The 23,894-nt window shown below is 40.6% G+C and overlaps 1 protein-coding gene across 1 annotated transcript in view; it reads left to right on the top strand.

Annotated features, from left to right (window-relative positions):
- The window catches only part of LAMA4 (laminin subunit alpha 4), a 107,110-nt gene that overhangs the window by 5,966 nt on the left and 77,250 nt on the right, over positions 1-23,894 (top strand). The window contains exon 3 of the mRNA XM_037392535.1: positions 17,118-17,219. Within this exon, the coding sequence (XP_037248432.1) occupies positions 17,118-17,219 (102 nt within the window). The remainder of the gene's footprint in view (positions 1-17,117; positions 17,220-23,894) is intronic.

Below are 23,894 nucleotides of genomic sequence, written 5' to 3'. Positions count from 1 at the left end.
AATTCATTTCACACCCTTGAGGTTATGTTAGGTTAACTCCCATAGTGGGCAATTTGGATTTCTAGTTGCTGTTTTTCTCTGGTACAACAAGGTTACGTTCTGAGAAACATTAGTGGGGAGGAAGTTTTACTGCAGATGTTTGTGATTCCAGCTTAAGTTTCTCATCAAAGCTTTAATGAAAATCAGCTGCTTGGAGTAGATCCACCAGACCCCAAACCTTCTAAATCATAGGAAGCCAAAGCAAATGGAAGCACAGGACAGAGCAGATGGATAGTGGGAAATGTCCATTTCAAGAAGGTGCATAAACCACCCACCAGAACAATGCAATTTAAATTCCACTGCCGTGAGTTCCCACAAAGTTTTGGGCAAGTACCAGCAAAGAGCCTCAAAGCTTATTCAGGGCTGTGAAAACCAATAAAAGGCATTTCATGCACACTCTTATTCAAGACATGGGAAGCAAGGAAGGAATTAAAAGTCCAGTTTTTCCAGGGGGCATGAGAAGCAATAAAAGAATTGGTTTGTGAAGGAGAACTTGTCCTGATTTAAACTGATAACAATTGGAGCTCCTAGTGTTCAAGAGCTGTGAAAAATGGGTCTAGTTTCTAAGTAATATGTAACCAGTCACTGATAATTTACAGTTTGCTTCTGGACTTAAACTTCAAACACCAAATACAGACACCCCTGGGTTTTATATTTTAATTGGTTCTTTTGAATATTTGGATCTGATCCCAGCTCATTTTCAGACACCACTGTGACTTGGGGATGTTTGGGTTATGCATCCTAATGCAAAATTCAACAATTGCTGAATAGTACTGTATACAAAGCTGTTTGAGCTCCACAGTTTTTGAATCTAATTTTTTGTCATTAAATGATCTCAGAGATTTTCCTAACTATCAGTCATGATACATACAGTGTGTATTTGACAATGCAAACAGAGATTGACTAAAATGCAGTAAATACGATCTGGCTTTGTTGTTCCTGTTTAGTTGTATTGTGCAATTCTTTAGATGGTTATTTTCTTAAAAAGAATACTTCAGAAATACTAGAAGTCCTTTTTTTCTTTTAAGAAAAACCAGCAGGAAACAGTGCTAAAACCCCAGCATTCAAGAGCCAAAGAATAATAGAGGGTTGTGAAAAATATTTTAGAAATTACTATTCCAAGTTTACAAGACTGCAAGAACTCAAACATTATTTTTTAATTCATGACATATGGAATCCAGGGAGCATAGGAAGAACTGGAACACTGAATTTTAATTTTAAACATAATTTAATAATTACTGAATATAAAGACTCTGCCTGCATGACCAGTTTCCAATATGATCTGTAAAAATAGCCATTTTAGCTAAAACTATAAGGCTCTGAATCGTTGTTTGACTCTGTCTTCCCAACAAAAATGAATAAAAATGAATTCATTCAGCCTTTCACCATTGGCATCAGGTAGAAGAAAAAGTTACACAGAACCGGCACTTCAACTGGATCATTTCTGGGCTGTGTGGTACCCTGTTACCACCCTGCAACGTATCCTGTTACTGTTGCATGAAAGGCCTTTTGCGTGGCAAGAGATTCTGCCAAGGCTAATGCAAGGCAAGTATCTCCTAGGGTTTCCCACTGTGGTTTTCTACTTCTGAGCCTGATGGTAGCCCACGGAGAGACACAGAGAGCCTGCCATTAATGACTCCCTTATGCTGTGGTCCCCACTCCTCGCTCCAGGGACCCTTCCTCAAAAGCACTCTGTGGAAGCAAGCATTTGCCCAGACAAAAGCTGCTCCAGTATCCAAAAAAGAAAAAAATAAAAAAAATAAGAGGTGGCAGGGCAAAACACAGCACAGACCTCCGTACCCCAGCTATTAAAATACTACATGCCCCGAAAAAGCTAACACAGCCTGGCCTGTTGAGGGTTGGCAAGGTCTCCAGAGCACCGGTATCTGGCACAGATCCATTCAGGGGGAGGTGGACAGGTGTTGGAGGTCTAGACATGGTGTAAGGTCAGAGGGGGTTTGTGTGTCCTACTTGGCTTTTTGCAGGTTTGTGGGTTTCTGTGGTTCCCTGCTTCCCGTCAATGGCAAGGATTGTCTACAGAAGCTCAAGAGAGTTTCTAAGGCACCAGCTAACTACTTTTAGGTCAGCTGGAAGCGGGATTGGTTTTTTGTGAGGGATGAGGAAATAAATTGTTGGGTTTTTCTCTTGACACATCTATTCTTTCCACTCTTTGAGCCAACAAGAAACTAATTTCTTCATTATTAGACTATGTCTATGATGAAACAAGCCAGGAGCCAAGAGGCAGTGAGAGATCGGGGCAAGTTATGCCTTCTCCTGGGCCATGGCTTTTTCGCTCTCCATTCAGAGCACAGCCTCTCCACACCTCCAGGCTGGATGTAAGGCATGTAGTACAAAGTTAACCATGTTGAGCTGTCTCACTTCCTTCCTGCACAACTCCAAAGCACTAGGACCATCAAGGGAGAAGTCCTATTTCTGAGAACAGCCCAGGAACACGGCACCTTCCCATCAGCCATCCCCAGCAGGTGCCTGTTTTGCCCACAGCTGGGTCACCCTTAGGAGGGAGGTGCATGAAACCTCTTTCTCTTGTTCTTTCAAGATTTTCACATTGACTTGCGTTTCATGCTAACAGGTTTTTAAGTTAATACCATAGCTAACGGTCAAGTATGATGCCGTGGCTAGTGGTCATTGTATGTCTCTACTGTGATTCCAGCATTTCAAACTGCTGCAAAATCGAACCAGGAAACACTAGAAATCTGGGCTAGGGGAAATTGCTACAAAAGGGAAATCAAAGGAAGCTTCAGATTTACCCTCTCAGCTTTAACAGTGTCCCATGAGTGCAGCTGTATGTGCTTTAAAGGCCACTTTTCTTTTTTATCCCTTGCAAATTTTTCTCTCTATCTGGAAATCTCTCAGGGAATGCTGTAGTTTGTCAACTCATTATGTCTCACTTATCTGGGGGACTCAAGAGGAGAAAGTATGACTCAGAACACAACATTTCACATAAGAATTTTGTGGGGACTGGGTGAAGGGTGGTTAATGAGGAAATGATGTAGAATTATTTATCCCTTTTCCTGTAAATTGTTCTCCTTGAATAAACTTGGCATTTTGTTTGAAAGAGAAAAATCAACCTTTCCCACTGCAGATCTTCTACTTCCAACAGTGAGCATCTGTAAGAGTAAGGTTTTTATTTAGTGGTTGTAGGAATGAGTACATAAGAGCAGAGGCTGGTATTAATCTCTAATCCTTAGACATTTTTCAGACAGCTAAAACATTTTAGCCCTCCCCCTTTTTGAAGAATGCCTTTTAAGCAGAGGCTTTGTCTTTCCCACTGTATATGGAAAAAATGACTGTGCACTTCTATGGAGAATGCCTAGCTGAGAAATGTTTATGTTGGATCCAGCCCCATCTCTGTTGCTGAATGGCATTTTGTTTTCCACTTGGACTGGGGAAGGGGTAACAGTCTGGAAACATTTTCAACACAGGAAATTTTTTTAAAATTAAATACAATTACTTAGTCAGGGTAATAGGTAATGGTCTTGCTCTGCATAAAGCCATCTGGCTTTCAGCTATTGCTTGCTTTTGCCAGAGTCACCATCAGTCTGTCACTACTATAATGGAGGCACACACAAGCCCACTCGAGGAACAAGAATATAGTGGCAATGAACTAGAGAGGAACTTCCTCGCCATTTTTCCCTGTTGCTCATGCTCTGCTTTGCATATTAGTTTGGGAACTACCTATGTGCAATTAGCCATATGCACTCTCTCTCCAGCTGCTAGCTCTACTATGCAACAGAGAAAAATAGCGGTAACTTTTGTTCTGTACCATCTCCCCCCACCCGCAGCAGGATTTTTACCTAGAACTGGAGCAACTAGTTTCTGTCTTGCTAGTTTTAGTTTTAGAAATCTGAGCTCTCTGTCCAAAACTTTTGGAAGATGGTTTCCATCAGCATCATAATCTGTTCTTTATTATTGTCAAAAATAAACTTCTGTTTTGGAAGCTGATGAGTTGATAACTCCTCGGGTGATAGACAAATATTCCCATTTGTCAGAGATGAGTAAGCAATGAAGTTTTCAAATGAGGTTGTTATTAAACTCGGACCTTGTCCTGTCTCCCTTAAGGCAATTGCAATTTTTTCAATAAATTCTGAGGAGAGCTAAACCTTTCTTATAAATATATAAGTGATGGAGATCTTACAATGTTAAGCTGTTGCTTAACACAGCAACAGCTGAAAAAGCAGACTAAATACAGTCATCAGATATATTCTTTAGTAGCTGCAGACTGGTCAGACACAGCATGCATGGCTCCAGACCACCCATAGCCCTGTGCACTCAGGTGGCAGCATCACTGGGGATGCAGACAAGGAGGGTCAATATTGACATCCACACACAGGGAATGGCACAAAGGACACTAGTAACAGCTTCATTTGTTTCATCACTCATTGAACAGCTCATTTACTGGAAAAGATTATGGATTTAAAACCAGTGTCACTGATTTGTTGGGGTTTTTTATTATTTTTTGAAGATTCAAATTACTGAGCTTCACAAAAAGACACCACTGCAGCTTTAATGAGCATTTCATCTTGCTTACCTAGAAAACCTCATTATTATATTAATTTGCCAAGCTCTATGTCAAATGAATTCAGTGAGGTTTTAATTTTCATTGAACTTATCTCATCTTAGAATTTAATTTAAGAAATAAGAATATGAAACAATAATGGGGGTTTTACACTGAATTACTATCTGAGCAACAAAGAATTTGCTTTCACATTTGCAAGCTAAAGAACAAAACAGAAAGCTTGTTATTGTGTAATTCACATAATTGCTTTAGTTTTTAATCTCATCAAATGCAATTAGAACTGAGATACCTGTCAAGATAAGTGGATAAAAAAAGATTAGCAGCATTGCATCCAAAACTCTTCACCAACTTCTAGTTAATATCTAATTTACAACATCAGTGGAGCACTGGAAGTAATAAATATTTCACAGTTAACCATGTCAGAAAATTAAAAGGACAATACATTAATTTAATTACTACACCAGTGTGCTTATTATAAAGCTATAATGAATATTGATTTGGAGACTAAGCTAAAAAATGTGTTCCTCTCAGAAATGTTTGCAATTTTAAACATAAATTTTAAGTTGCAAATGGCTAATTTGCATGAGGATTCTGCCCTTGAAATGGTAAAGACTATAGAGTGGCTTTTTGCATGCAGACAGTTCTCTATAGCTGTAGTGTCCTATTAAATCGGGTAATTAACTGTCTACCTATGATGTCACACATTTAATTCATTTTTTCAGTAATAATAGTTAGAATGTGACCTTTCTAGTTCAGAAGAATTTGATACTGTAGAACAGGGGTAATGAAGGTTTATAGAAATTATAAACAGAGCTTGGAAGCCTAAGGGGAAGCTGGTGAGCAAGCTTGTTTGTTTTTAAATCTCTAGGTTTGTGAAGCTTCAAAGCTCATATAAATTTGGCAAAAATCAACAGAGAACAAATAAAATTGCAGAGCAGATATCTGCATTTGTCTGCATGTTGTGGAGTATCCCACAGTGTAGAGCAGGGCTTCTGTCTGCCCCTTTTTATGGTGACTTTGATGGTAGAGCACGTCTGGCCAACAGGACAGTTACTAATTCTGCAGAGCCTCGTTCTCCAGAGAAAGAAAAAGTTTCCTCTGAAACGTCACTTCATAGCTTCAAGTACAAAGACAGTCTTGAGTGTGCTATTACTAAAGCTCTGAGATTTTGAAACCCATTTCTTTCTTTAGATTGTAACTTAAGCTATAGTGAGGTATGACAGGTCTTAGAAAGGGCATCAAGAGGACATTTTATTTTTTAAATTAGTTATATTTCACCTCAGTGGCTGGAAGAACTCACAGAAACCTCTGTAGCCAAGACCTGATTGAAGAAAAGATATTTTCCTTAAGTATCTTAAAAGCTCTCCTGCAAGATCAGTTTTAAATTTTCATGAGAAATTTTAGCACTGAAATGGAATTCTTTCTCTTTCTCCCTACCCACTTTGATTAATCTTTTTCACATATCTGGTATGCTTTGGCAGTAAATCCTCTCACATCACTCCTAAAAGTTGCCCTTTGAGTGTGGTCTATCCCATAGAAAGGATGGGGGGGGGGAAATGGCAAAGACACCACAGTGCCAAGCAGTGCTGTGTAAATGGCTTTAAAGCATGACTGTTTAGCTGGAAGCCAAATAAGTTCTTTTAGCACTGAATTAAAAAGACTGGATGTCTTGGGTCCAGCAACAGCTTTATATTCACTGCAGGCATCCAAAACAAAAAATCATGACTACCAGAAATGTCTGCCCATGCGGGGACGTTCATTATTCCTGCTAGTTCTGACTAGTTCTCTTAAAAGACATTAAGTTGTTGACTTGTGTCACTGCTGTGGATTACATTGGGTACATCTGAGACATTGTAATCTGCAATTACATTGGGTATACCACTGTGGATTACATTGGGTACTCCTGGACAAAGTCCCAGGCAACCAGCTCCGGGTGACCCTGCTTTAGCAGGGGGCTGGACCAGATGACCTCCAGAGGTCCCTTCCAACCTCAACCATTATATGATTCTGTGTGACTATGGTCATTATGCCTTTTTACAGATCAAGAAGCTGAGTGAAAGAGTAATGTACATGTTCACACAAGCGATGAACAGAAGAATGTGTTTTCTTGAGTGCCAGTATCCTTGTGAGTGTAGTTAGGGACAGAGGAGCTCATGCACAGAAACAAGGTGATGAAGATCTCATCTGTTCAGTGAGAAGGAATACTTTCCCTTATGTTAATATTAAACAACATAATGAAACTATTGCTGTGAAGATATTAGTAGATTAGAGGTGAAGGGTATGACATGAAGTGGGTGAGTGACTGGAACCAGGTGCAGGGAAAGGAACAGTGGAGGAGTAGGAGGACAAATGGAAAGCATGACAGGGAGGACACAAGCATGAGTAGAGAACAAGGCAACAGCAGAAGGGCTGTGGGAGCCAGTGAGGGCAGGTGGAGATCCACAACCCATCAGTATAATATTCAGATGCTCCATTAATAGAAACAGCCCAAGAGAACCACAGAGGCCTCCCCCAAGAAGGGCCAATGAACGACCATCTCATCTGGCTGGCATTTTACTGTAAGACTCTTTAAATTACATTCAAGCCTCGTTGCCAACAAGAGAGACATATAATATAGACAAGCCTAAAAGGTAACCTATAAATAAAAACTAGAGTGAATGTGTGCTATAAATATAAACTGAGGAGCCATGGATTTAATCAATGTCTCACTATATATAAACGGACCTGCTGGAACATGCTGTCTGCAGCAAACCCCTCACTTTGCAAGTACTCACTATTCTTTTGAGGAAATCGTTCTTTCTCCTATGGACAATGCAAATCCATCCAGATTTTGGGGACATGAGAGACAGAAGAAATTGATAAACAAATTATTTGCAATTACACAGTTATTATTGTAATAATAATATTATAGAGATTTGAATGACAGTTAGGACAATACCAGAACTGTCAGTCAAATACTTGTCTATAAAGAGCCCGAGGATACCTCCTAGAAATATTTTCTTTCTCCTGCCTTGAAAAATCAGAACAAACCAAAGCAGAGTGAACTTAATGAGAAAAATTTTACCCCAAGTCATATACTTCATGTAGGATTCATCAGATCCTTTGTCTACATGGCCTACTGTAGTTAGGTCAAACGTAGCTGTAGAGATGGATCCTTTTGGCAGGTTAAGGAAGTAACAAAAACCAAAGTGTTTAAATACGGCCATCTGTTACCTTAACCATTTCAGCTGTTGAGAGACAGAGACCACCCTCTCAAGCTTTTCCCATAGTAGGTATTATGGGAAAAAATGCAGAGCTTTGCTCTGCATTCCTTGATTACATATTGCTGCCGATCTTGTGAAGTCTAGTGTTCATGTGTGGGACAGATAAGGATAAAAGCTGTGAAGGAGCAACTCCAAATAATATTCAAAGCAGCAAGTAATATTACAAGCTCTGTTTTCATGCAATTGTCACTGATGGCCCTACCCTTTTGGAAAACAGGAATCAGAAGTCTGATCATAGAGATGCCTGGCAGTGTCTGATGCTGGTTTCAGTGACATGTTTCCTAGTTATTAAGTGTGGCAACACTGCCTTTCACGGTTAGCTAGGCCAAATAGGAAAGGCAGATAACCTGCTGATGCCCAGGCATCTTGCATGTACCTGTAAAATGCTCTGTCACTTGGGGACAAAAAAAACCAGTTCTAACCTTTCTGAGTTAAATTCATTCTAAAACTTACCCAACAGTGTTTCTCGGCTGTAGTCAATACTACGCACAAAAGTGGTTTCAGCAAGAGCTGGTGAGTAGCATCAGTAAATTCCTTGCCCACAAAAGTGGAAAAGCCTAGGTGTGAAGTACACTGGAGCATCACACACTGCCTGGATGAGCAGAACAGTGGCTGGATAAGACATGAGGTGGGGATAAAAGCTTTTGGCAGTTCAGAAATGCCAGAAATAGGGCTTCATCTCCATAACTGATCAAACTAGATCATTAATTAATAAACACCCTATCAGTCTGGTAAATCAATTTCTGATGGGTCCAGTGCAGCTGCCTGTGCATTCAGAAAAGGGGGAAATGCACCCAGGTTTTCCTATCTGCTGACTAAACAGCAAGTGCAATTCATAGGTTTTCTAGTGATCATGTGAGTCCATCCAGTCCTCTGGGACCAAGGCAGCAGCCAGCATGGCTGAATCAGCATCAGGGTCCTGCAGAGCAAATATAGCTTTCCCTCCCCCACTTAACCCTTGTCCATCTGCATGTACATAAACACTTTTGAGACACCCTACAGTCACAACATACTCCTAAATACTACACATGGTGAACGCTCAAGCCACTCCAAAATTTAAACGCTCCAGGAGAGAGGTTTCTCCTGCAGGTTACAAAAGGGAGGAAGGTCAGGACAGTGGGATGCAGTGTTATCAGAGATCTTTTTGTTTGCATAAAGTTTCCCAGCAAACTGAAGAACTAAATCTTTGTGTCTATGCTTATGAATAACTTGTCTTTGACCTAAGGAATTTGAAATGTCCATTACTTTGTTCCCAGCAAGTAAGAAATGGTCAAATGTCCATCAGCCTACAACTGGCAGTCTGGATTTTAAAAGTCTGCTTTCAAACGCACTCAAATTCAATTATGTCCTGAGCTGAAAAGCAGACGTAAAAGTCACATTGGTGCCCTCAGTACTTTCTTGCTGAATGAAACACCAGAAGTAGACTTGTCTATCTGTCCAAGGTAAAGAAGATTGTTTTGTAATGACTTCCAAGCATGATAAGCCATACAACCTGTACCTGCCCAGAGTGGTTTTAAGCTAAGATGTCCATGGAGTCAAACACTTTGTTTGTTTACATCCCAGTTTGGCAAAGCAGTTTTTTTACCATGTCAAAGAGTGTGTCTTTTGGAAGGAAACAAGAAGGTGTCCTTTGAATGGGGTCATGCTCCTTTCTGTGCTAGAGCTTTACTGCATAGTTATTTGGGGAGTTCTCCTCCAGCTCTGGAGATTGTCAAAGTCTCTCACAGCATCACAGCTCTTCTTCCCAGCTGTACCTACAGGGCTTAACCCCAAGCTGAGCCAGGAATGAACATGGCAGCACTAACATGATGGCAGGGATCAGTTTTGCTCTCTGTCAAATGGGATAATCTTATATCTCACAGGCATGTATTAGAACTAAAGTCACTGCAGTGAGCACCAAGTATTTTGCCTGACTATATATTGTCTTAATAATAATTTCTTACAAGGATTTCTTTCCTAAATATGTTCAATGTTATCCAAAGCCATCAAGTCAAAGCAGGACTGAGCTACTAGCAGCAATGAAATCAATTTCCAGATAGTAAATTCCAATGGTATTTTAAAACTCTTCCTAAGAATTATAGTTTTACTAAAGGTGCTAGCATATATACATGCTTTCTGACTCCCAGAGGAAAAAAAAAAAAAACATATCTCAGAGACAGGCTGAAAACATTCTGTTTGCAGATTTTTGAATAGCCAAGTATTCAGTGGGGAAGGTGGCACCCCTGCAGAGTGATATAATACAACCCCCTTGGAGAGCTACCTGTAAATATCAGAGGAGGCACTATTCAGACAAAGGGAAACATCCCATGATCATGCCCTGGCTAGAATCAACTGAACTCAAGTGTAGAAAGATAATCACTTGTCCCTGTCAGACACCAAGGTTTCCTTTAGATACGTCCACTTTCTCTACCTGAAGATACTGACGGGTGGAACAGACTGTCAGGAGCCTTTGAACTTCAAAGGTACAGGGTGTCCAGCAGTTTGGCCACATCCGTGGCATAGCAGTTGTAGCCAGGACACTTCTACACAGTATAGCACATCTGACACATGCAATAGGTCTCAGGTCCCCAGACCCTGCATGCAGTACAGGCACCTACACGTGAACTAGCCCTCCAGGTCTCCCTTCACAGTCAGTAGAGAGCAGCAGGCACAGCTGATCTCTTTAGATGCATTTTAGTATAAAAGAAATTAAACCATACAAAGGGTGTCTAGCTGGCTGTTTTTCCCTGTGGATGTCTCCACGTTGATGACTCCCAGCCTGCTGTGGTTTGGGCTGCCTACACATGCAGTCCCACTGCCCAGCTGCGGGGGCTGCTGGCCAGGTTGCCCCCACACTAGCCCGGCCACAGCTGTGTTAGCACAGCCCTGCACCTGGGGCATGAGATCCTCTGTGGCTCAGCCTGGGACTGTCTTCATGGCTGAGTGTCACGTGCCCGGTGAGACCTGCTGAATGCTGAAAATTTGGCATGCTTTCAGCGAGCACTTGGCTAGGGATTGAGTATTTCTGGAAGTGAAGTACTACACCTTGTTGTAGGTGATAAAGACCAGGAACCTCTTCAGATAAGAGTCCTACCTATGCTGAGGAAACCAGGGAAACTGAAATAACATCAAACATACAGCAGAGGACTGCTTTCTCAGGCTTGTTTCCCTAATGTTTTTATTTCTAATAAATAATTACATAAATTAAAGTACTGGGAGATATTCAAACAGGAAAACGTCTTTATTTTTAGGAAGGGCAGTAGGCTATTTATCTCAAGTCGGCCGCAAACTTCAAAAAGGCCTCAGAACAGCCGCTGCCAATTCCAAATACTGCTCATTAAAAAAAAATAAGCATGTTTGGGTTGGGTTTGGGAATGTCCTCAAGGAGCAGAGGGCTGTGTTTCCATGGCAATGCCATGCACTTCCAGCAGACTGGTCCCTTTTAGACACAGATTTTTAAATGGGTGGAGGATGTTCAGAGCATTCATTCACCCCTGTACAGCAAAAGATAGAGAGTTTCAGGGGTTTAGTATTATGCTGAGTCCAAAACTTATGTTTGGGTAAACCGTTCCTTCCAGAAAAACATTACATCTTGATGTGAAGCTGTCAAAAAAGAACATTGGTCCACTCAGTGTGGCTGATTGTTTTCATTAATGCATTAAAAACTTTATTTATTTATTCATGTGTCATACTTTTACAGGTACCTATGACTGATATGGTGCCTGCTATATCAGAGGAGCAACATTTTTCTATTTTCTTTTCCCTGGGCTCTGAGGCAAAGCTTGATAATGTTCAAGTAGAGTTTGTTCTCTTTTCTTCTTTTCTTTAACTCCATAAGAGACAGTGGGGACTTCTGAGGGTCCCACAGTTCTGAAACTGTTGATCGTTCTATATCAACTGATAAATATTATTATGCAAATAATTCACATGTGTCACAGTTCTCCTTAGGTGTTTCTATTGAGAGACAGCCTGCCACACCAGACTTCACAGCTCTCAGAGTAAGATTCTTATATGTCTTCTGACAATATTTTTACCACCTTTACAGAAGAGGTCACACTGCAGAAAAATGGAAATGTGAATACACAGAAATCTTTTCAAAATGAAATTATATGTCCAATGAACTTGCTACACCACCACAATAAAGCAGGTGAACAAGCTGTGTATGTCAGCTTAGCCAGCAGTAACTGTCTATGTATGTTCTTGACCATCACCAGATGACAAGTAATGAGAATTAATTTAATTCTCTTCCACCAAAGGCTAAAAGACCATGATCAGGAACAGTTACTATGACTTGGGTAGCATGTCATAAATTATGCTACAGCCATTTATCTAGCCTCTTGGCATATGAAGAAGTAAGATGTAGGGGCTGCCCGAAACTATAAAAATGTGCATTTATGCCTCTTGGCATCAAAAATCACCCTTCTACAGAAAATACAGGTATTTATGACACAGGATAGAACTTTCTTTGCGGTTTTGCAGGTTGATTTGGGATACTAGGCTAAGTTAATTTTCATTTCATCACAAGCCCATGAGTTTGTAGGATTCAGCTGTGCCCATGCTGCACTCACTTTTACTATCCTGAACAGACTTTGAAGTGAGAATCTAGTAAGTAATACCATGTTTGATCTTTGCCCTCATGTCTGAACATCCATGCAGCCTGCTCAGGATCTTTCTCAGACCTGCAAGGAAGCACATCCTTTTGTGATTCTGTGTCTAGCAACAAAGAGCATAACGCAGCTGACCAGTGACAACCAAGTCTCAGCTGGCACTAAACTTAACAGTGACTTGACAGCTGATGTGCCAGGACTGCTACTTCTTGTTTTGAATCAAATATAATGAGACTTCTGTTCTAAGACTGGTAGGCATAACTATAATAAATATAACAAAGGGTAAAATGTCTTCGTCTAGAACATTTAACCCTGAATCCACATCCCTTCATGTACCCAACACTCAAGAGAAAACTCTTGAAGTAACAAACACTGGTGTGGATCCAAGGGAGCTTTTTATTGTGGAAGAAAGAGACCCTTTGTGAGTTTGTGTATTCACGGGGAAGTCACAAGTTCCAGTACTAACTAAAGAAACCTGCCATGTTTTCTTACCATCAGACAAGAGAGTCAATGACTACATCTGAATTAAGCAATGTGGGGACCTCCTAGTCAAGTAGCATAATGCAGCCCATGTCCACGTGCTGAAGCTCTCTCCATGATTGCCCAGAGAAGAGCAGACCCATACAGACTGCCTTGTAGGAACACAGCCTAACAGATGCTGTGCTCTGAGCTGTGCCTGAACATTGTTAGGAAACCCATAATCTGCCAAAGAGCAAAATCAAGGCAGAAAATGAACAATCGGTCAGTATGGATGATCATAAGCCAGTCCCTGAAACCATGCCTTGCCCTTCTTCAGTTGGCTGATGCAGATGTAACCCCAGAGAACACTCTGTGCATGTTATCAGTGCAGCACTCTTGGGGAAGGCAAGCCAGAAGAGGCAGGGTCACAGCAGACATACCTACCCCAGCACTGCTGCACCGCTACTGCTACCTGGCAGCAGGAAAGGAACAGGGACCTGATTCTGCCCTCAGTGGTGCAGGCATAGATTAGGACCAGCTGTAATGAAATCAGTGGAACTCTCTGAATATAATATGGGAGGAAACTCATACCCTGTGTACGTGGATTGTCCTCCATCTTCTGTCCCATCTTGCACCCACACCAGCAGAAAGGTCTGAAGAAACAGAATATGGCTACAGGCTCCACAGCACTTTCAGCACCGCAGCTGGTTCTTGTTTTTAAGAAATGTAATAATTAAATCCAGATGCAAGACGGGGGGCGGGGGGGGGGAACATGCACGATGGGTGTAAAAGATTTTCAAGAGCTCAGCAAGATCCACACTATATCAGACTATTCAGCTTGAACTGGAACAAACATTGTCCCTCAGGCAAAAAAAAAATAAATCTAATTATGAAGACATAATTGCTAATGCAGAGCTAGCATTTTCGCCTACTAATTGTCTTCACCATGCAGAAACAGACAGTGGACGGAAATGTTCCTCACTCAATTGCCTACATAATGATTTTCAGGGAGGGTATTTCCATTTTGTCCCAGACCTGTTTGTGCTTTGTGTGCAATTATTTTTTGCTCCCAGAACATTTGGCTATTTGAATCCCTCAATTAGTTCAGCACTCTGACACTTCTTTTTATAAATATGATGTTGGCTCACGCCCTGGAACAACTAACCAATCACTCCATTATCACCAGTAGGGCAAGGAGCAACAAAAAATATCAGAATAATTGAGAATGCCTGAAGAAAACTTCTGAACCCAAAGGAAACAATCTGGATCACATTTTCCCCTCATTTCCACTTCCCTCAGACCATTGATTGTCAATACCTCATTTCTAGTGTAAATTGATGCAACCCATGGGTTAAAATACTGTATTAAAATAGTGAGTATCAGCACCTTCCAAGTTTTTGTGATTAATTGAATAATGCAGGGGGGAAATGTTGCCAAAAAAATACCCAGAAGGCTTAGGACCCTGCATTTAATTTTCAAAAGGGGCTCTGACAGCAAGAATAACAGAGGCACCCAAGACTGAGGCAGATGTCTTGAGGAACCGAGAAGTGTGTCTGCTCAGAACAGGGCATAAACTGGTTCCCAGTGGACTTCAGCAAAGACTGTACAGCCCTGCCAGCACAGCTGGAATCAGTGACATTGCATTGAACTCATACCTGCTGGGTGGCTGGACTAGATGAGAGGTCACTCATGGCTACAATGCAGGCACACCCTTAGATGAACTGTAAAGGAGACGATCTTCATGGCTGACTGCAGGATTTGCATAGATACATACCTTCATACACACTCATACATCTCTATTGTCCATGTTCACTGTTGTAAGTAAAAAATGATTCTGCTTAGGCCTACAAAACCAAGAAAGCTTTTGGGCTGATGCTAATGGACCAGCTAGGACCACCCACCAGTTAAGGGGCATCAGAGAATATAACGTGCTTTAGATCTGTATGGGTGGAGAGAAAGATTGCCAAGACAGACACTGGGATAAGGATCTGTTTTCAGTTTAGAAACTGTCTCCCTTCCTCAGTGTGTGGTATAATCATTCAGCTGAAATCCTTAGCCTGGTGGGAGCCAGTCCTACAGCTCTGTTTTAAGACTAAATGACGGAAAGAAATAAGCAGTACAAATAGATAGTATTTCTGCTGTCCCAGAGTGGTTGTGGTACGAAGACTTATCCTTCTAGGAGCTATTATCTAAGTGTTTCCAAAGCAAACCAGATAAAATATTGTGTGTAAGGATGGTAAAGGCAACTGAGTTTTCCATTTATGTTCATCTCAGCTTCTCAGAGCTCTCTGGGATAAGTTTGGATTAATGATTCATTTGTAAACTTCATTTTTAAAGCTTGTTGTTAGTCATCTCATAAGATACATTATTTTCTAAACAAGCAGCTTATCTAGCTGTGTAGAAGGGTCTACCCACCCTTGAGAATAAAAGCTAATGCACAGGTGAATCTTGGGATTGTTGACTTGCTACCCAGTGCCCCACAGCTATAACTACAGCACCATGCAGATGTACAAGTTCAGGTCCCATAAGCAATACGGCCATAGCGCTGTGCCAGGGTTAATTAGCCATAGCCATCAGCAGGGTATTTAGCAATACTGCTCACAGGCTATTTTTTGCAGCTGGTGGTGATATCACTGCATGGGGCTGCATTTGATGTTGTAGACCTGCTGTTCATGTCATAGATTACAGTGGGCACGAGAAGCAATGATTAGTTCAGTGCAAAGAAGAAATCACCCTTTATTTCAGGTCAACCCAGGAAAACAAGGAAGAGGGAGATACAAAGAAAATTTAATCCTAATTAGATCAGCACAATAAGAAGCCTCACAGCTCATACAAATGCAAGAAGGATCATACCCTACTGATTGACTTAACTTGCCACTTTTCCCACTTTTTGCAAGGGTAAGTGACTTCACGAGCCAAAGTGCTGTACAGACAGATGCAAAAAATATTCCAGGAGATCCTGACACATCTCAGGCTCTGACAGCCACCTCAGGGATAGTGTTTGTAAATGCTAGCAGAAACAGGGTAGGGTAAATAACTTCTGGAGATCTAAAAGACATGCTAGGACCTTCCCATCAGCTCTGCAACAACCTTGCAAGAGTTAGGCAAGGTAAGAGATTTAGGATCCAAAAATTCATGAGTCTGCATGGATCTAACATAATACATGTGACACAGGGAGACTACACAGGGTGAGCAAGTGCTGCCTGAGTAACAGAGGTTTCTCCTGAGGTCAAACTTGTGCATGTCTCACCAGCTTTGTGTAATGAGGTAGAAGCTCCTCAATGGACAACAAAAATTTGCACATAACTTATCAAATAAAAGCTATCCTTTCCTTTTTATTATCCAGTCTTAAAGGGGCATCTTAATAGCTTTGTTTATGTTTCTGAGTCCTTACATTATTGCTTTCATTACTATTTAAAAGCAGATGATTTAGATATTACAGTCTTCTGTTTAATCTTGCTAAGCTTTGGTAAATTATCAAAAGTAATAAAGTATATACACTAGGCACAGCCACACATTTAAGAAATAACAAGAAAGTTCTACCTTTCATGCAGTCTCCCCCCATTTATTTGTTACATCACATGAAGAATGAATGCAGAACTGTTGTATCTCCCAGGGACTGGCTACTTCCTGGAATGACAACAGGTTATCGCTGGCACATATCACCAGCCTCACAGCCAGCCAGCCCTGCTTTGGTAGCCTCTCACAGCAGCCAGCCAGCTTTCCTTCTGAAGGGGATTAAACTTTGTAGGTATGTTTCTGCCTCCTTTAGGCTCAGGCTCTCCATCCCAAGCTCATCAAAGTTTTGATGTAGAGTAAACTTTCTAAAAGCTTTCATTTTTTCAGGAAAAGCTACTCCTTTCCTATAAATACACTTCCTTTACTGAATAAGGAACATAATTTGTAGTTAACTCATTCTCTAGTACAAAGTGCAGTAAGAATCTGCCAGCTCTGCACCTGCAGGCAAGCACCCACTGCTGGCCAGGGGCAGGACACAGGCAGGAATGTTGACAGCTTAAATACTGTAAGGCAAAAAAGCGAGCACCAGGGCAGAGAGTGAAAGAACAGGCTCGAGTTCAGCAGCGTGTGTGTGGTCTGCTACCACAGGGTTATGCAGTATGCTCTGGTGAGGCCTGATGGTTGTAATTCTTGCTTTCCCCTACCTCTCAGCCAAACCTAACTCTCCGAATATGTATGCATAGGATGTACTTTATTTTTATTTTTTCATTGCAGGGATGCCAAGAAGGATTTTACCGTACCAGCTCAGGAAAATGCTCTCCTTGCAACTGCAATGGTAATGCAAACAGATGCCTTGATGGATCTGGAATCTGTGTGGTAAGGAATTCCGGTCTTCTCTGCTGGTCCCTCACTGAATAACAGTATCTTTTTTGTTTTTAATGGTAACATGAACCCTTTCACCTTCTTTCACTCTTACATGAGGCTTCACCTGAAGGAAATGTTTTCCAGGCAAACCCGAGAAACCACGGTCTGACTCTGCTGTTAACAATGCTTAATTTCAATACACAGCAAAAGCAGTGTCTGTACCACAGGAGCATTTTGCTGAAGAGTAATCATAAGTAGGGCCAAGATCAATACATTAATAAGATTATCCTGGACAAATTTCATTCTCACTTAAAATTATCGCTGCAAATTCAAAACAATTCCTGCCTGCAGTATTTGTGAGAGTTAGTATGCTGAGGAAGATATTTAGTCCATCAAAAAAATGGAAAGAGTTTTGTATACCTCCAGAGAAAAAATGTATAAATTCAAACGCATTTCATTCTCCCCTTTATGAATACAGTGCTGTATATCATACAAACAATTTTCAATGGTGAGTGACCCCTGTGAGTGCATATACATGTGTTTTCCATAGTAATTCTGCTGCATGGCAGCCTCCTGCTGTGAAGGAACAACATGAGGAGGTTGAAATAATACACCAAAGGAAGAGCATGTTGAAGTCCAAGGCAGTATTACAATTTCCTGTATGTTCAGTCTCACTCAGTATCAGCGCATGCAGAAAGCTGTGAGTTAGCATTAGTAGCTGATCACTTGTAGCTCCGGAGAAAAATCAGTCCAGTAAAACTAATCCAAATTACTAGTGGGCAATCAGAGCAGTAATATACTAAAGAAAGAACAGAAGTTAATAATGTAATGCATCTAAACCACATAGTAAGAGTTTAGTCTTTACAGGCTTGTAAAGGAGAAGTAGAGCTCAGAGTTCCTTGCTCTGCCATGTGTTACTTTTGACAAGTCATAAACCTTTGCCCTCAGTTTGTCTTTTCATAAAATGACTTGATAATATTTACATGCTTTGCATTGTTTCAGGCTCTATCAAGTTTTTAGTTATATAAATATATAGAGCCGTGCTCCATGGCATATTTCCTACCATTTTTATTTCTATGGGAGAAAGACAGTGCAGCTGTTCAGCCCAGGAACAATCATTATGGCTTGGCCACTGTAGTGTGCTTAAGATTAGCTGGTTTCTGTAGAATGCATATTGACTTCATGTTTTATTACATTTTTAAAAGTGGTTTTAACACTGCCAGGCATTCCCAGCTATTCTCTTTCACGTGCACAAGGCTTTTGCTCATGGGATGATTGTCCCCTTGGTGTCAAGTGACAATGGTGCCAAAAGGAAACTTCTGATGGAAGACTTGGGAACAAGAGAGGGAGCTTGACAAGTGTCTGATTCTCATGACTCTGGTGACGAGAGTTTCTGGAGTAGGATATATGAAATAGGGAAGTGATTATATCCTCAGTTTAAAAATACAATAGAAGACTATTTTCCTGTCTTCTACAAAAATAAGGCTAATGTCAAGGGTTTGGGCCAAAACCAAAGTTACTGTATCAGCAGGAAATTATCTGAAAGCATATGTGCATTCCTGACTGGTGTTTCTCTGGGATACTAAACTCTTGGAGCTAGCCAGGTAGTAAAGAACAAACCCAAGAACTAAACCCTGGTTTACTACTTGAGTTCAAATAAGCCATTTGATGGCTTCTCTGAATGATCTAAGAAGCCATTAAGCTCAGGTAATTTACTTCTGAATAAAAAGGAACAGTGAAAAGGTTTAAGTAAAATAAGAGGGAAAGGGAGAGGGAAAGAGCAGAATGAAAAGGGGGTTTGAAGGTTTGATAGCATAAAACAGAACCCTAGATGCCCATGGGGACTGCAATAACACGGCTTTATGAGGAAAAACTTCTTTACTTTGATGACAGAGCCCTGGAACAGGCTACCCAGAGAGGCTGTGGAGTCTCCTTCTCTGGAGATACTCAAAATCCACCTGGACATGTTCCTGTGCAACCTGCTTGAGGTGAATCTGCTTTAGCAGTGGGTTGGACTAGATGATCTCCAGCGGTCCCTTCCAACCCCAAACATTCTGTAATTCTATGATTTTCCTGAGGATCTGGAAATTTCCAAGGAAGATTGGAAGACCAATGAAACTGGTAAACTGCAAAATGTGACTGAGAAATCCTGGAGAAGAAAAGCTTAGCAAAAGAAAGATGTAACTTGAATTACAGCAAGAAGAAATGTTAGGTGAATGAATGCAAGTAATTTGGGAGAAGGAGACTTGATGGCTGATAATGTGATTTGTATTAGAATCCATGGAGTAAGATCCTTCCATAAGGGCCATTCTGGAGAAGCACAGGAACAGATCTGGCTAAAGCCTGCTGGGGCTGGGGCTGGGGCTGAAGCTGGGGCAGAAATGAGTAGGTGCTTATATGGCTGGGAGATTCTGTGAAGAGATAGGACTACATGGTATGGAGAGCTCATGATTTTCTCAGATTTTTAGACAAATTACTCCAGTAATTCTTGCAGTAGTAACCACCAGACCTGATAGTAACACATCAAACTTTCTGTATTCAGTTACTTTTTAATAGGCTTTAAAAAAAAAAGATTCTGTATTTATCCCATAGTATTATTGTTGCCATCCTCTGCTTCTATCCCTATAAACCCGCTATATCCCTGCTTATGAGACACAGCAGTCTTCTAGTTTTATCATTTATGGATTCTCCACTGGCATCACATGTTACCTTAACTGTAAGTCATAGATGTTACAGGATGTCTTTAGCAGATGTTAAAAGTGTCTATATCTGCATGTTTATTCACACAATGGAATGGTTTAAACAGGGGGGGAGAGAAATAATTTTTTAAAGTTAACTCTGTTAACAATGATGGAAGGTAACAGGAAAGTAATAACACTGTGTTCAGTTGATATTTAATTATTTTTTACAGTTTAAGTAATAACATAAGCTATAAGATCTGAATAAATGAACAAGGCAGTATGAAAATGAAAAAGTACTCTACTTCAAAAGCAATAAAATATAAGGGTCTGACTCTATACAAAGCTCCAAGACCATCATATTATGCAAATCCCCCAAATCAATTTGGCAAATGTAGTTCCCACTGCATGCAAATTAAGGAAATTTTTGTTGGCCTCTGCCCTGAATTTGAAATCAAATAAAATTAAACCCCTATTAACAATGCCTTAGGGTAAAGTACTCACATTTTTAATTTCTGCTGACATAAGTATCTGTCTTAGGGTCCTGTTTCAAAACTACTCTCAGCTTATTCAGAGTTGTAAATCAAATCCATGAGTCTTTAAAAGCTTATTGAATGACACAATCAGTGAATCAAAAATCTCATTAGGTAACCAGACAGAAGAAATTATTGGAGACAGAGCCTTTCTTGCATAGATGTTGACATAAAACTCATGCAGAAATCAGTCACATGGTCCTGTGATTAAAACTGAAAAGCCACTCAGTCCATTTCGTTAGTATAGAAAATTACCCGAGTGTTAGAAAAGCAGCTAGCACAGTGTAAGTAAGCTCCATTTATGATATAATACAAGAGAGATGTCAAAGAATGCTTCATTTCAAAGACACAATCTGGTGATGCATGTAAAGCTAGTAGAGGAAGAAACATCAATTCTTTGTACTGACTTTAGACTTTAACATAACTCTCTCAATCCTAGCTATGAGTCACCTGTAGAACCCTGTAGCTTTTGATTTTGGAAACATGCATACATGTGATGTTAACTGGGTGAAACTATAACAGCTGCAAGCAACAGTCTGCAGTGATGTGCATTTCTCCTGCATAAAGCCCATTGGGTTTTGCTGCTAATAAGATATGAAGGAAATGTTTTGCCTTCTTCACCATCCCCTAAATCCTACCCTACCAGCAACCTACAGCTGAGTTATTTCTTTACAGCACCTCCATTGAGGTTTTAACATTTGAAAATTCAGACATGGGGTGAGCCTCAAATGACTTAGCAATTGAGTAGAACATTAGAGTGGGCATGATGGTCTCAACAAGTGGTATATGGAGGTGAAACAGCTTTTCTGAAGCAATGAGTTCTTGTATCGTATGCAAGTAGTATAATGGGCAGGGCTTTACCATACTAAGAAGTTGGAATATACAAGGGAAGTCACTTGAGATGACTGCAATGTACTGTGGCAATGACTCCAGACAAACACACTAAAATGGATTGGAAGGTTAGGAGGAATTAAAAATTACAAAGCTGAGTATCCAGGCAAAATATTTGTTGGACTGAGTGACCAGTGTCCTTTCTGAGGTTTCCACTGTTAATGGATGTTAGATCTTCATAAATGTATGAAAACACATAGACCAGAAATAAGTCTGGAGAGAGCACTATAGCAGAAGGTAAAGGGTAAATTTGTTGGTGTCTACTGAAAAATCTCTAAGTGTTTTGTTATCATCTCAGGCCCATATATTTGATCAGTATGTAAATAAGGTATCCAAAGATTATTCATAAATAAATAAGTCTGACCTTTTTGGAAGAAGAAAGACCAAAGGATTATAACAGTGGAGAGGATAAATTCACTGGTATCCTTTCCAGCCTTTTATGGACTTTTTTACAATAGAATGTGTTGTCGTGTAAGTGATCTGTGTTTAAGTGTTTGAGTTTACAGCTGAGTGGAAAGGCTGGAACGGATTCAGCAGTTCTGCCCAAGAGGGTAATATGTTCCACACGATTGCCAATGCAGGTCTGGAGAATCGCCAGTGGATCTACAACCATCCACCAAACATGAGCAAAAAGCAGCAGGGAGCTAGCAAAACTCTCCAGCTTATTAGGTACTTCTGGCTTCATGAAGAGCCTTGCAGCTTCCAGCTCACTGTTTCTTTCTATAAAGATGAACTACCTCTATCTATAGTGACCCTGATGATACATGTTTGGAAAGGTAACCAGAACTACAACAGTCTGGTGCTGAAATGCAGCCCTTTTCCGGAGTGTTTTAGTATGCAGTAGCTGTCAAAAGCATTACTGTTAATAGACTCATTTTCTCAGATATAGGTTATTTCCCTTCCTCTTAGCTATGATTAAACTTAGTATTTGTTCTTCTAACTGGTTTACTATTGAAAACTTGCAGCAGTGACCACCAACACGTGACCACTTTGTTCCCCTTCCCCACACAGCCTGTATAAAAGGCACATAGGAAGTCACACCAAGACTGTGAGGAATGGCTGCTGTTGCTCTCACACCCTCAGCTGCATTTTCAACAGTTAGCTAAGACAAGTGATGGATTGAGAAAGTAGAGGGACAGGTGGTTTTGGCAAGACATCAGCTCCCACTTCACTCATTAATACAGGACAAGTTCAACAAACCAGAACTCTGACATAGAGGGAGTACGTTGACCCAAACTGGCTCAGGAACTGAGTTTTGTTGCTGTTGTCATTATTTTAGGTTGACAGGCATCTTTACTTTACTCAAAGTTGTACAATATGTAGTGCTTCCTTTTAGTGCCTCATCTCCTTCTTCCATAAGAAATTCTGACAAGTAACACTTCATCTTATCCACAGTGGCTGGAGAAAGACAGATTGAAATCATAAACCTCTAAAAAGATGAAAAGATAAAACATGTACATGTCCTGGCTTTCAAGTCATTTTGCTGAAGTACTCTTTTTACTATTATTATCTTATGACTGAAATGAGTTCTGACGTGCTGACATGAGCAATGTTATGCAGTTCTGTAACATCAGATATGAAGGCATCTCCTAGATTTGGGGAAGGGTACATCTACATCCAGATATTATACCTCAGGTCAGCCTCCACTGCCCCAGTAATAAATGCAGACTGCACAGCAGTGTAAACCACTTGCATCTCTTTACCTATATAATTTCTTTCTCCTTGTGAATCTTTCTGCATCAACAACTTCTATAAGACTATCTCTTTGAAGAACAAGAAATAAAGGGTGGAGGGGGGACACACACAAAAAAACCCTCAAACCAAAGTTTCTCCTATATTGTAGCAAGGACTGTTCTCAGCTGCAAAGTAATATTTGGAATCCCCAGCCAGGGTTTGAGGACACTTCCAGATTCCACAGATAATATTTAAGACTCTAGTATCTTGAGGGGGTTTGGGTTATACTAACTTCACTGTAAGTAGGGCTCAGTATTAATTTTTGTTTGTCCCTGGAGAGCCTTCACAGCATCCAGCATTAGGTGCCTAACACACACCACTCTGTGGCAGGTCCTGTATTTCTTTAACTTTAGAGGGTACACAGAAACCCAGTCTACCTGTTTCCTACGGAGGAGGTCCAGCCTGCCTAAACTGCACTGTGTTAGCCATTCAGTGAAATAATTTCCCTAAGATTGCCTGAACGGCATATTCAACGAAGCTGGTGCCTTTGAAGATCATTAGAAAGAGCTCTTCTTTCTTAAATTCAAGCTTCTAAATCAAGGTGGAGCCAACTCCCACCTCTCAAATTTCCAATTATATTTGTTTACCGAAAAGCATGTTTGTCTTGTTCTGGAAAACTTGTCCTAGTACCCTTGCCTGAAGAGAATCAGCAAACTTTTCATTATTGTTTGCGTACATGTGCATTTATTGAGCAGAAATGCATCACATGAAGTGCTCTATGGCCTCAGAACAGCAGTTCTAGCTTTACTTTCCAAGGAAATGAGTCTAGGAGCTCGGTGTTGACAATCATTCCCAAGAAACAACCCCACAGCATCTTTTCAGGTGCTTTTCGTGTGTAAAGTATAGATAGT

Source organism: Falco rusticolus, chromosome 6 (genome assembly GCF_015220075.1).
Source record: "Falco rusticolus isolate bFalRus1 chromosome 6, bFalRus1.pri, whole genome shotgun sequence".
NCBI classification, from domain to species: domain Eukaryota; kingdom Metazoa; phylum Chordata; class Aves; order Falconiformes; family Falconidae; genus Falco; species Falco rusticolus.
The sequence above is the reverse complement of the archived record's forward strand: the minus strand, read 5'-3'. Positions and strand labels throughout refer to the sequence as shown.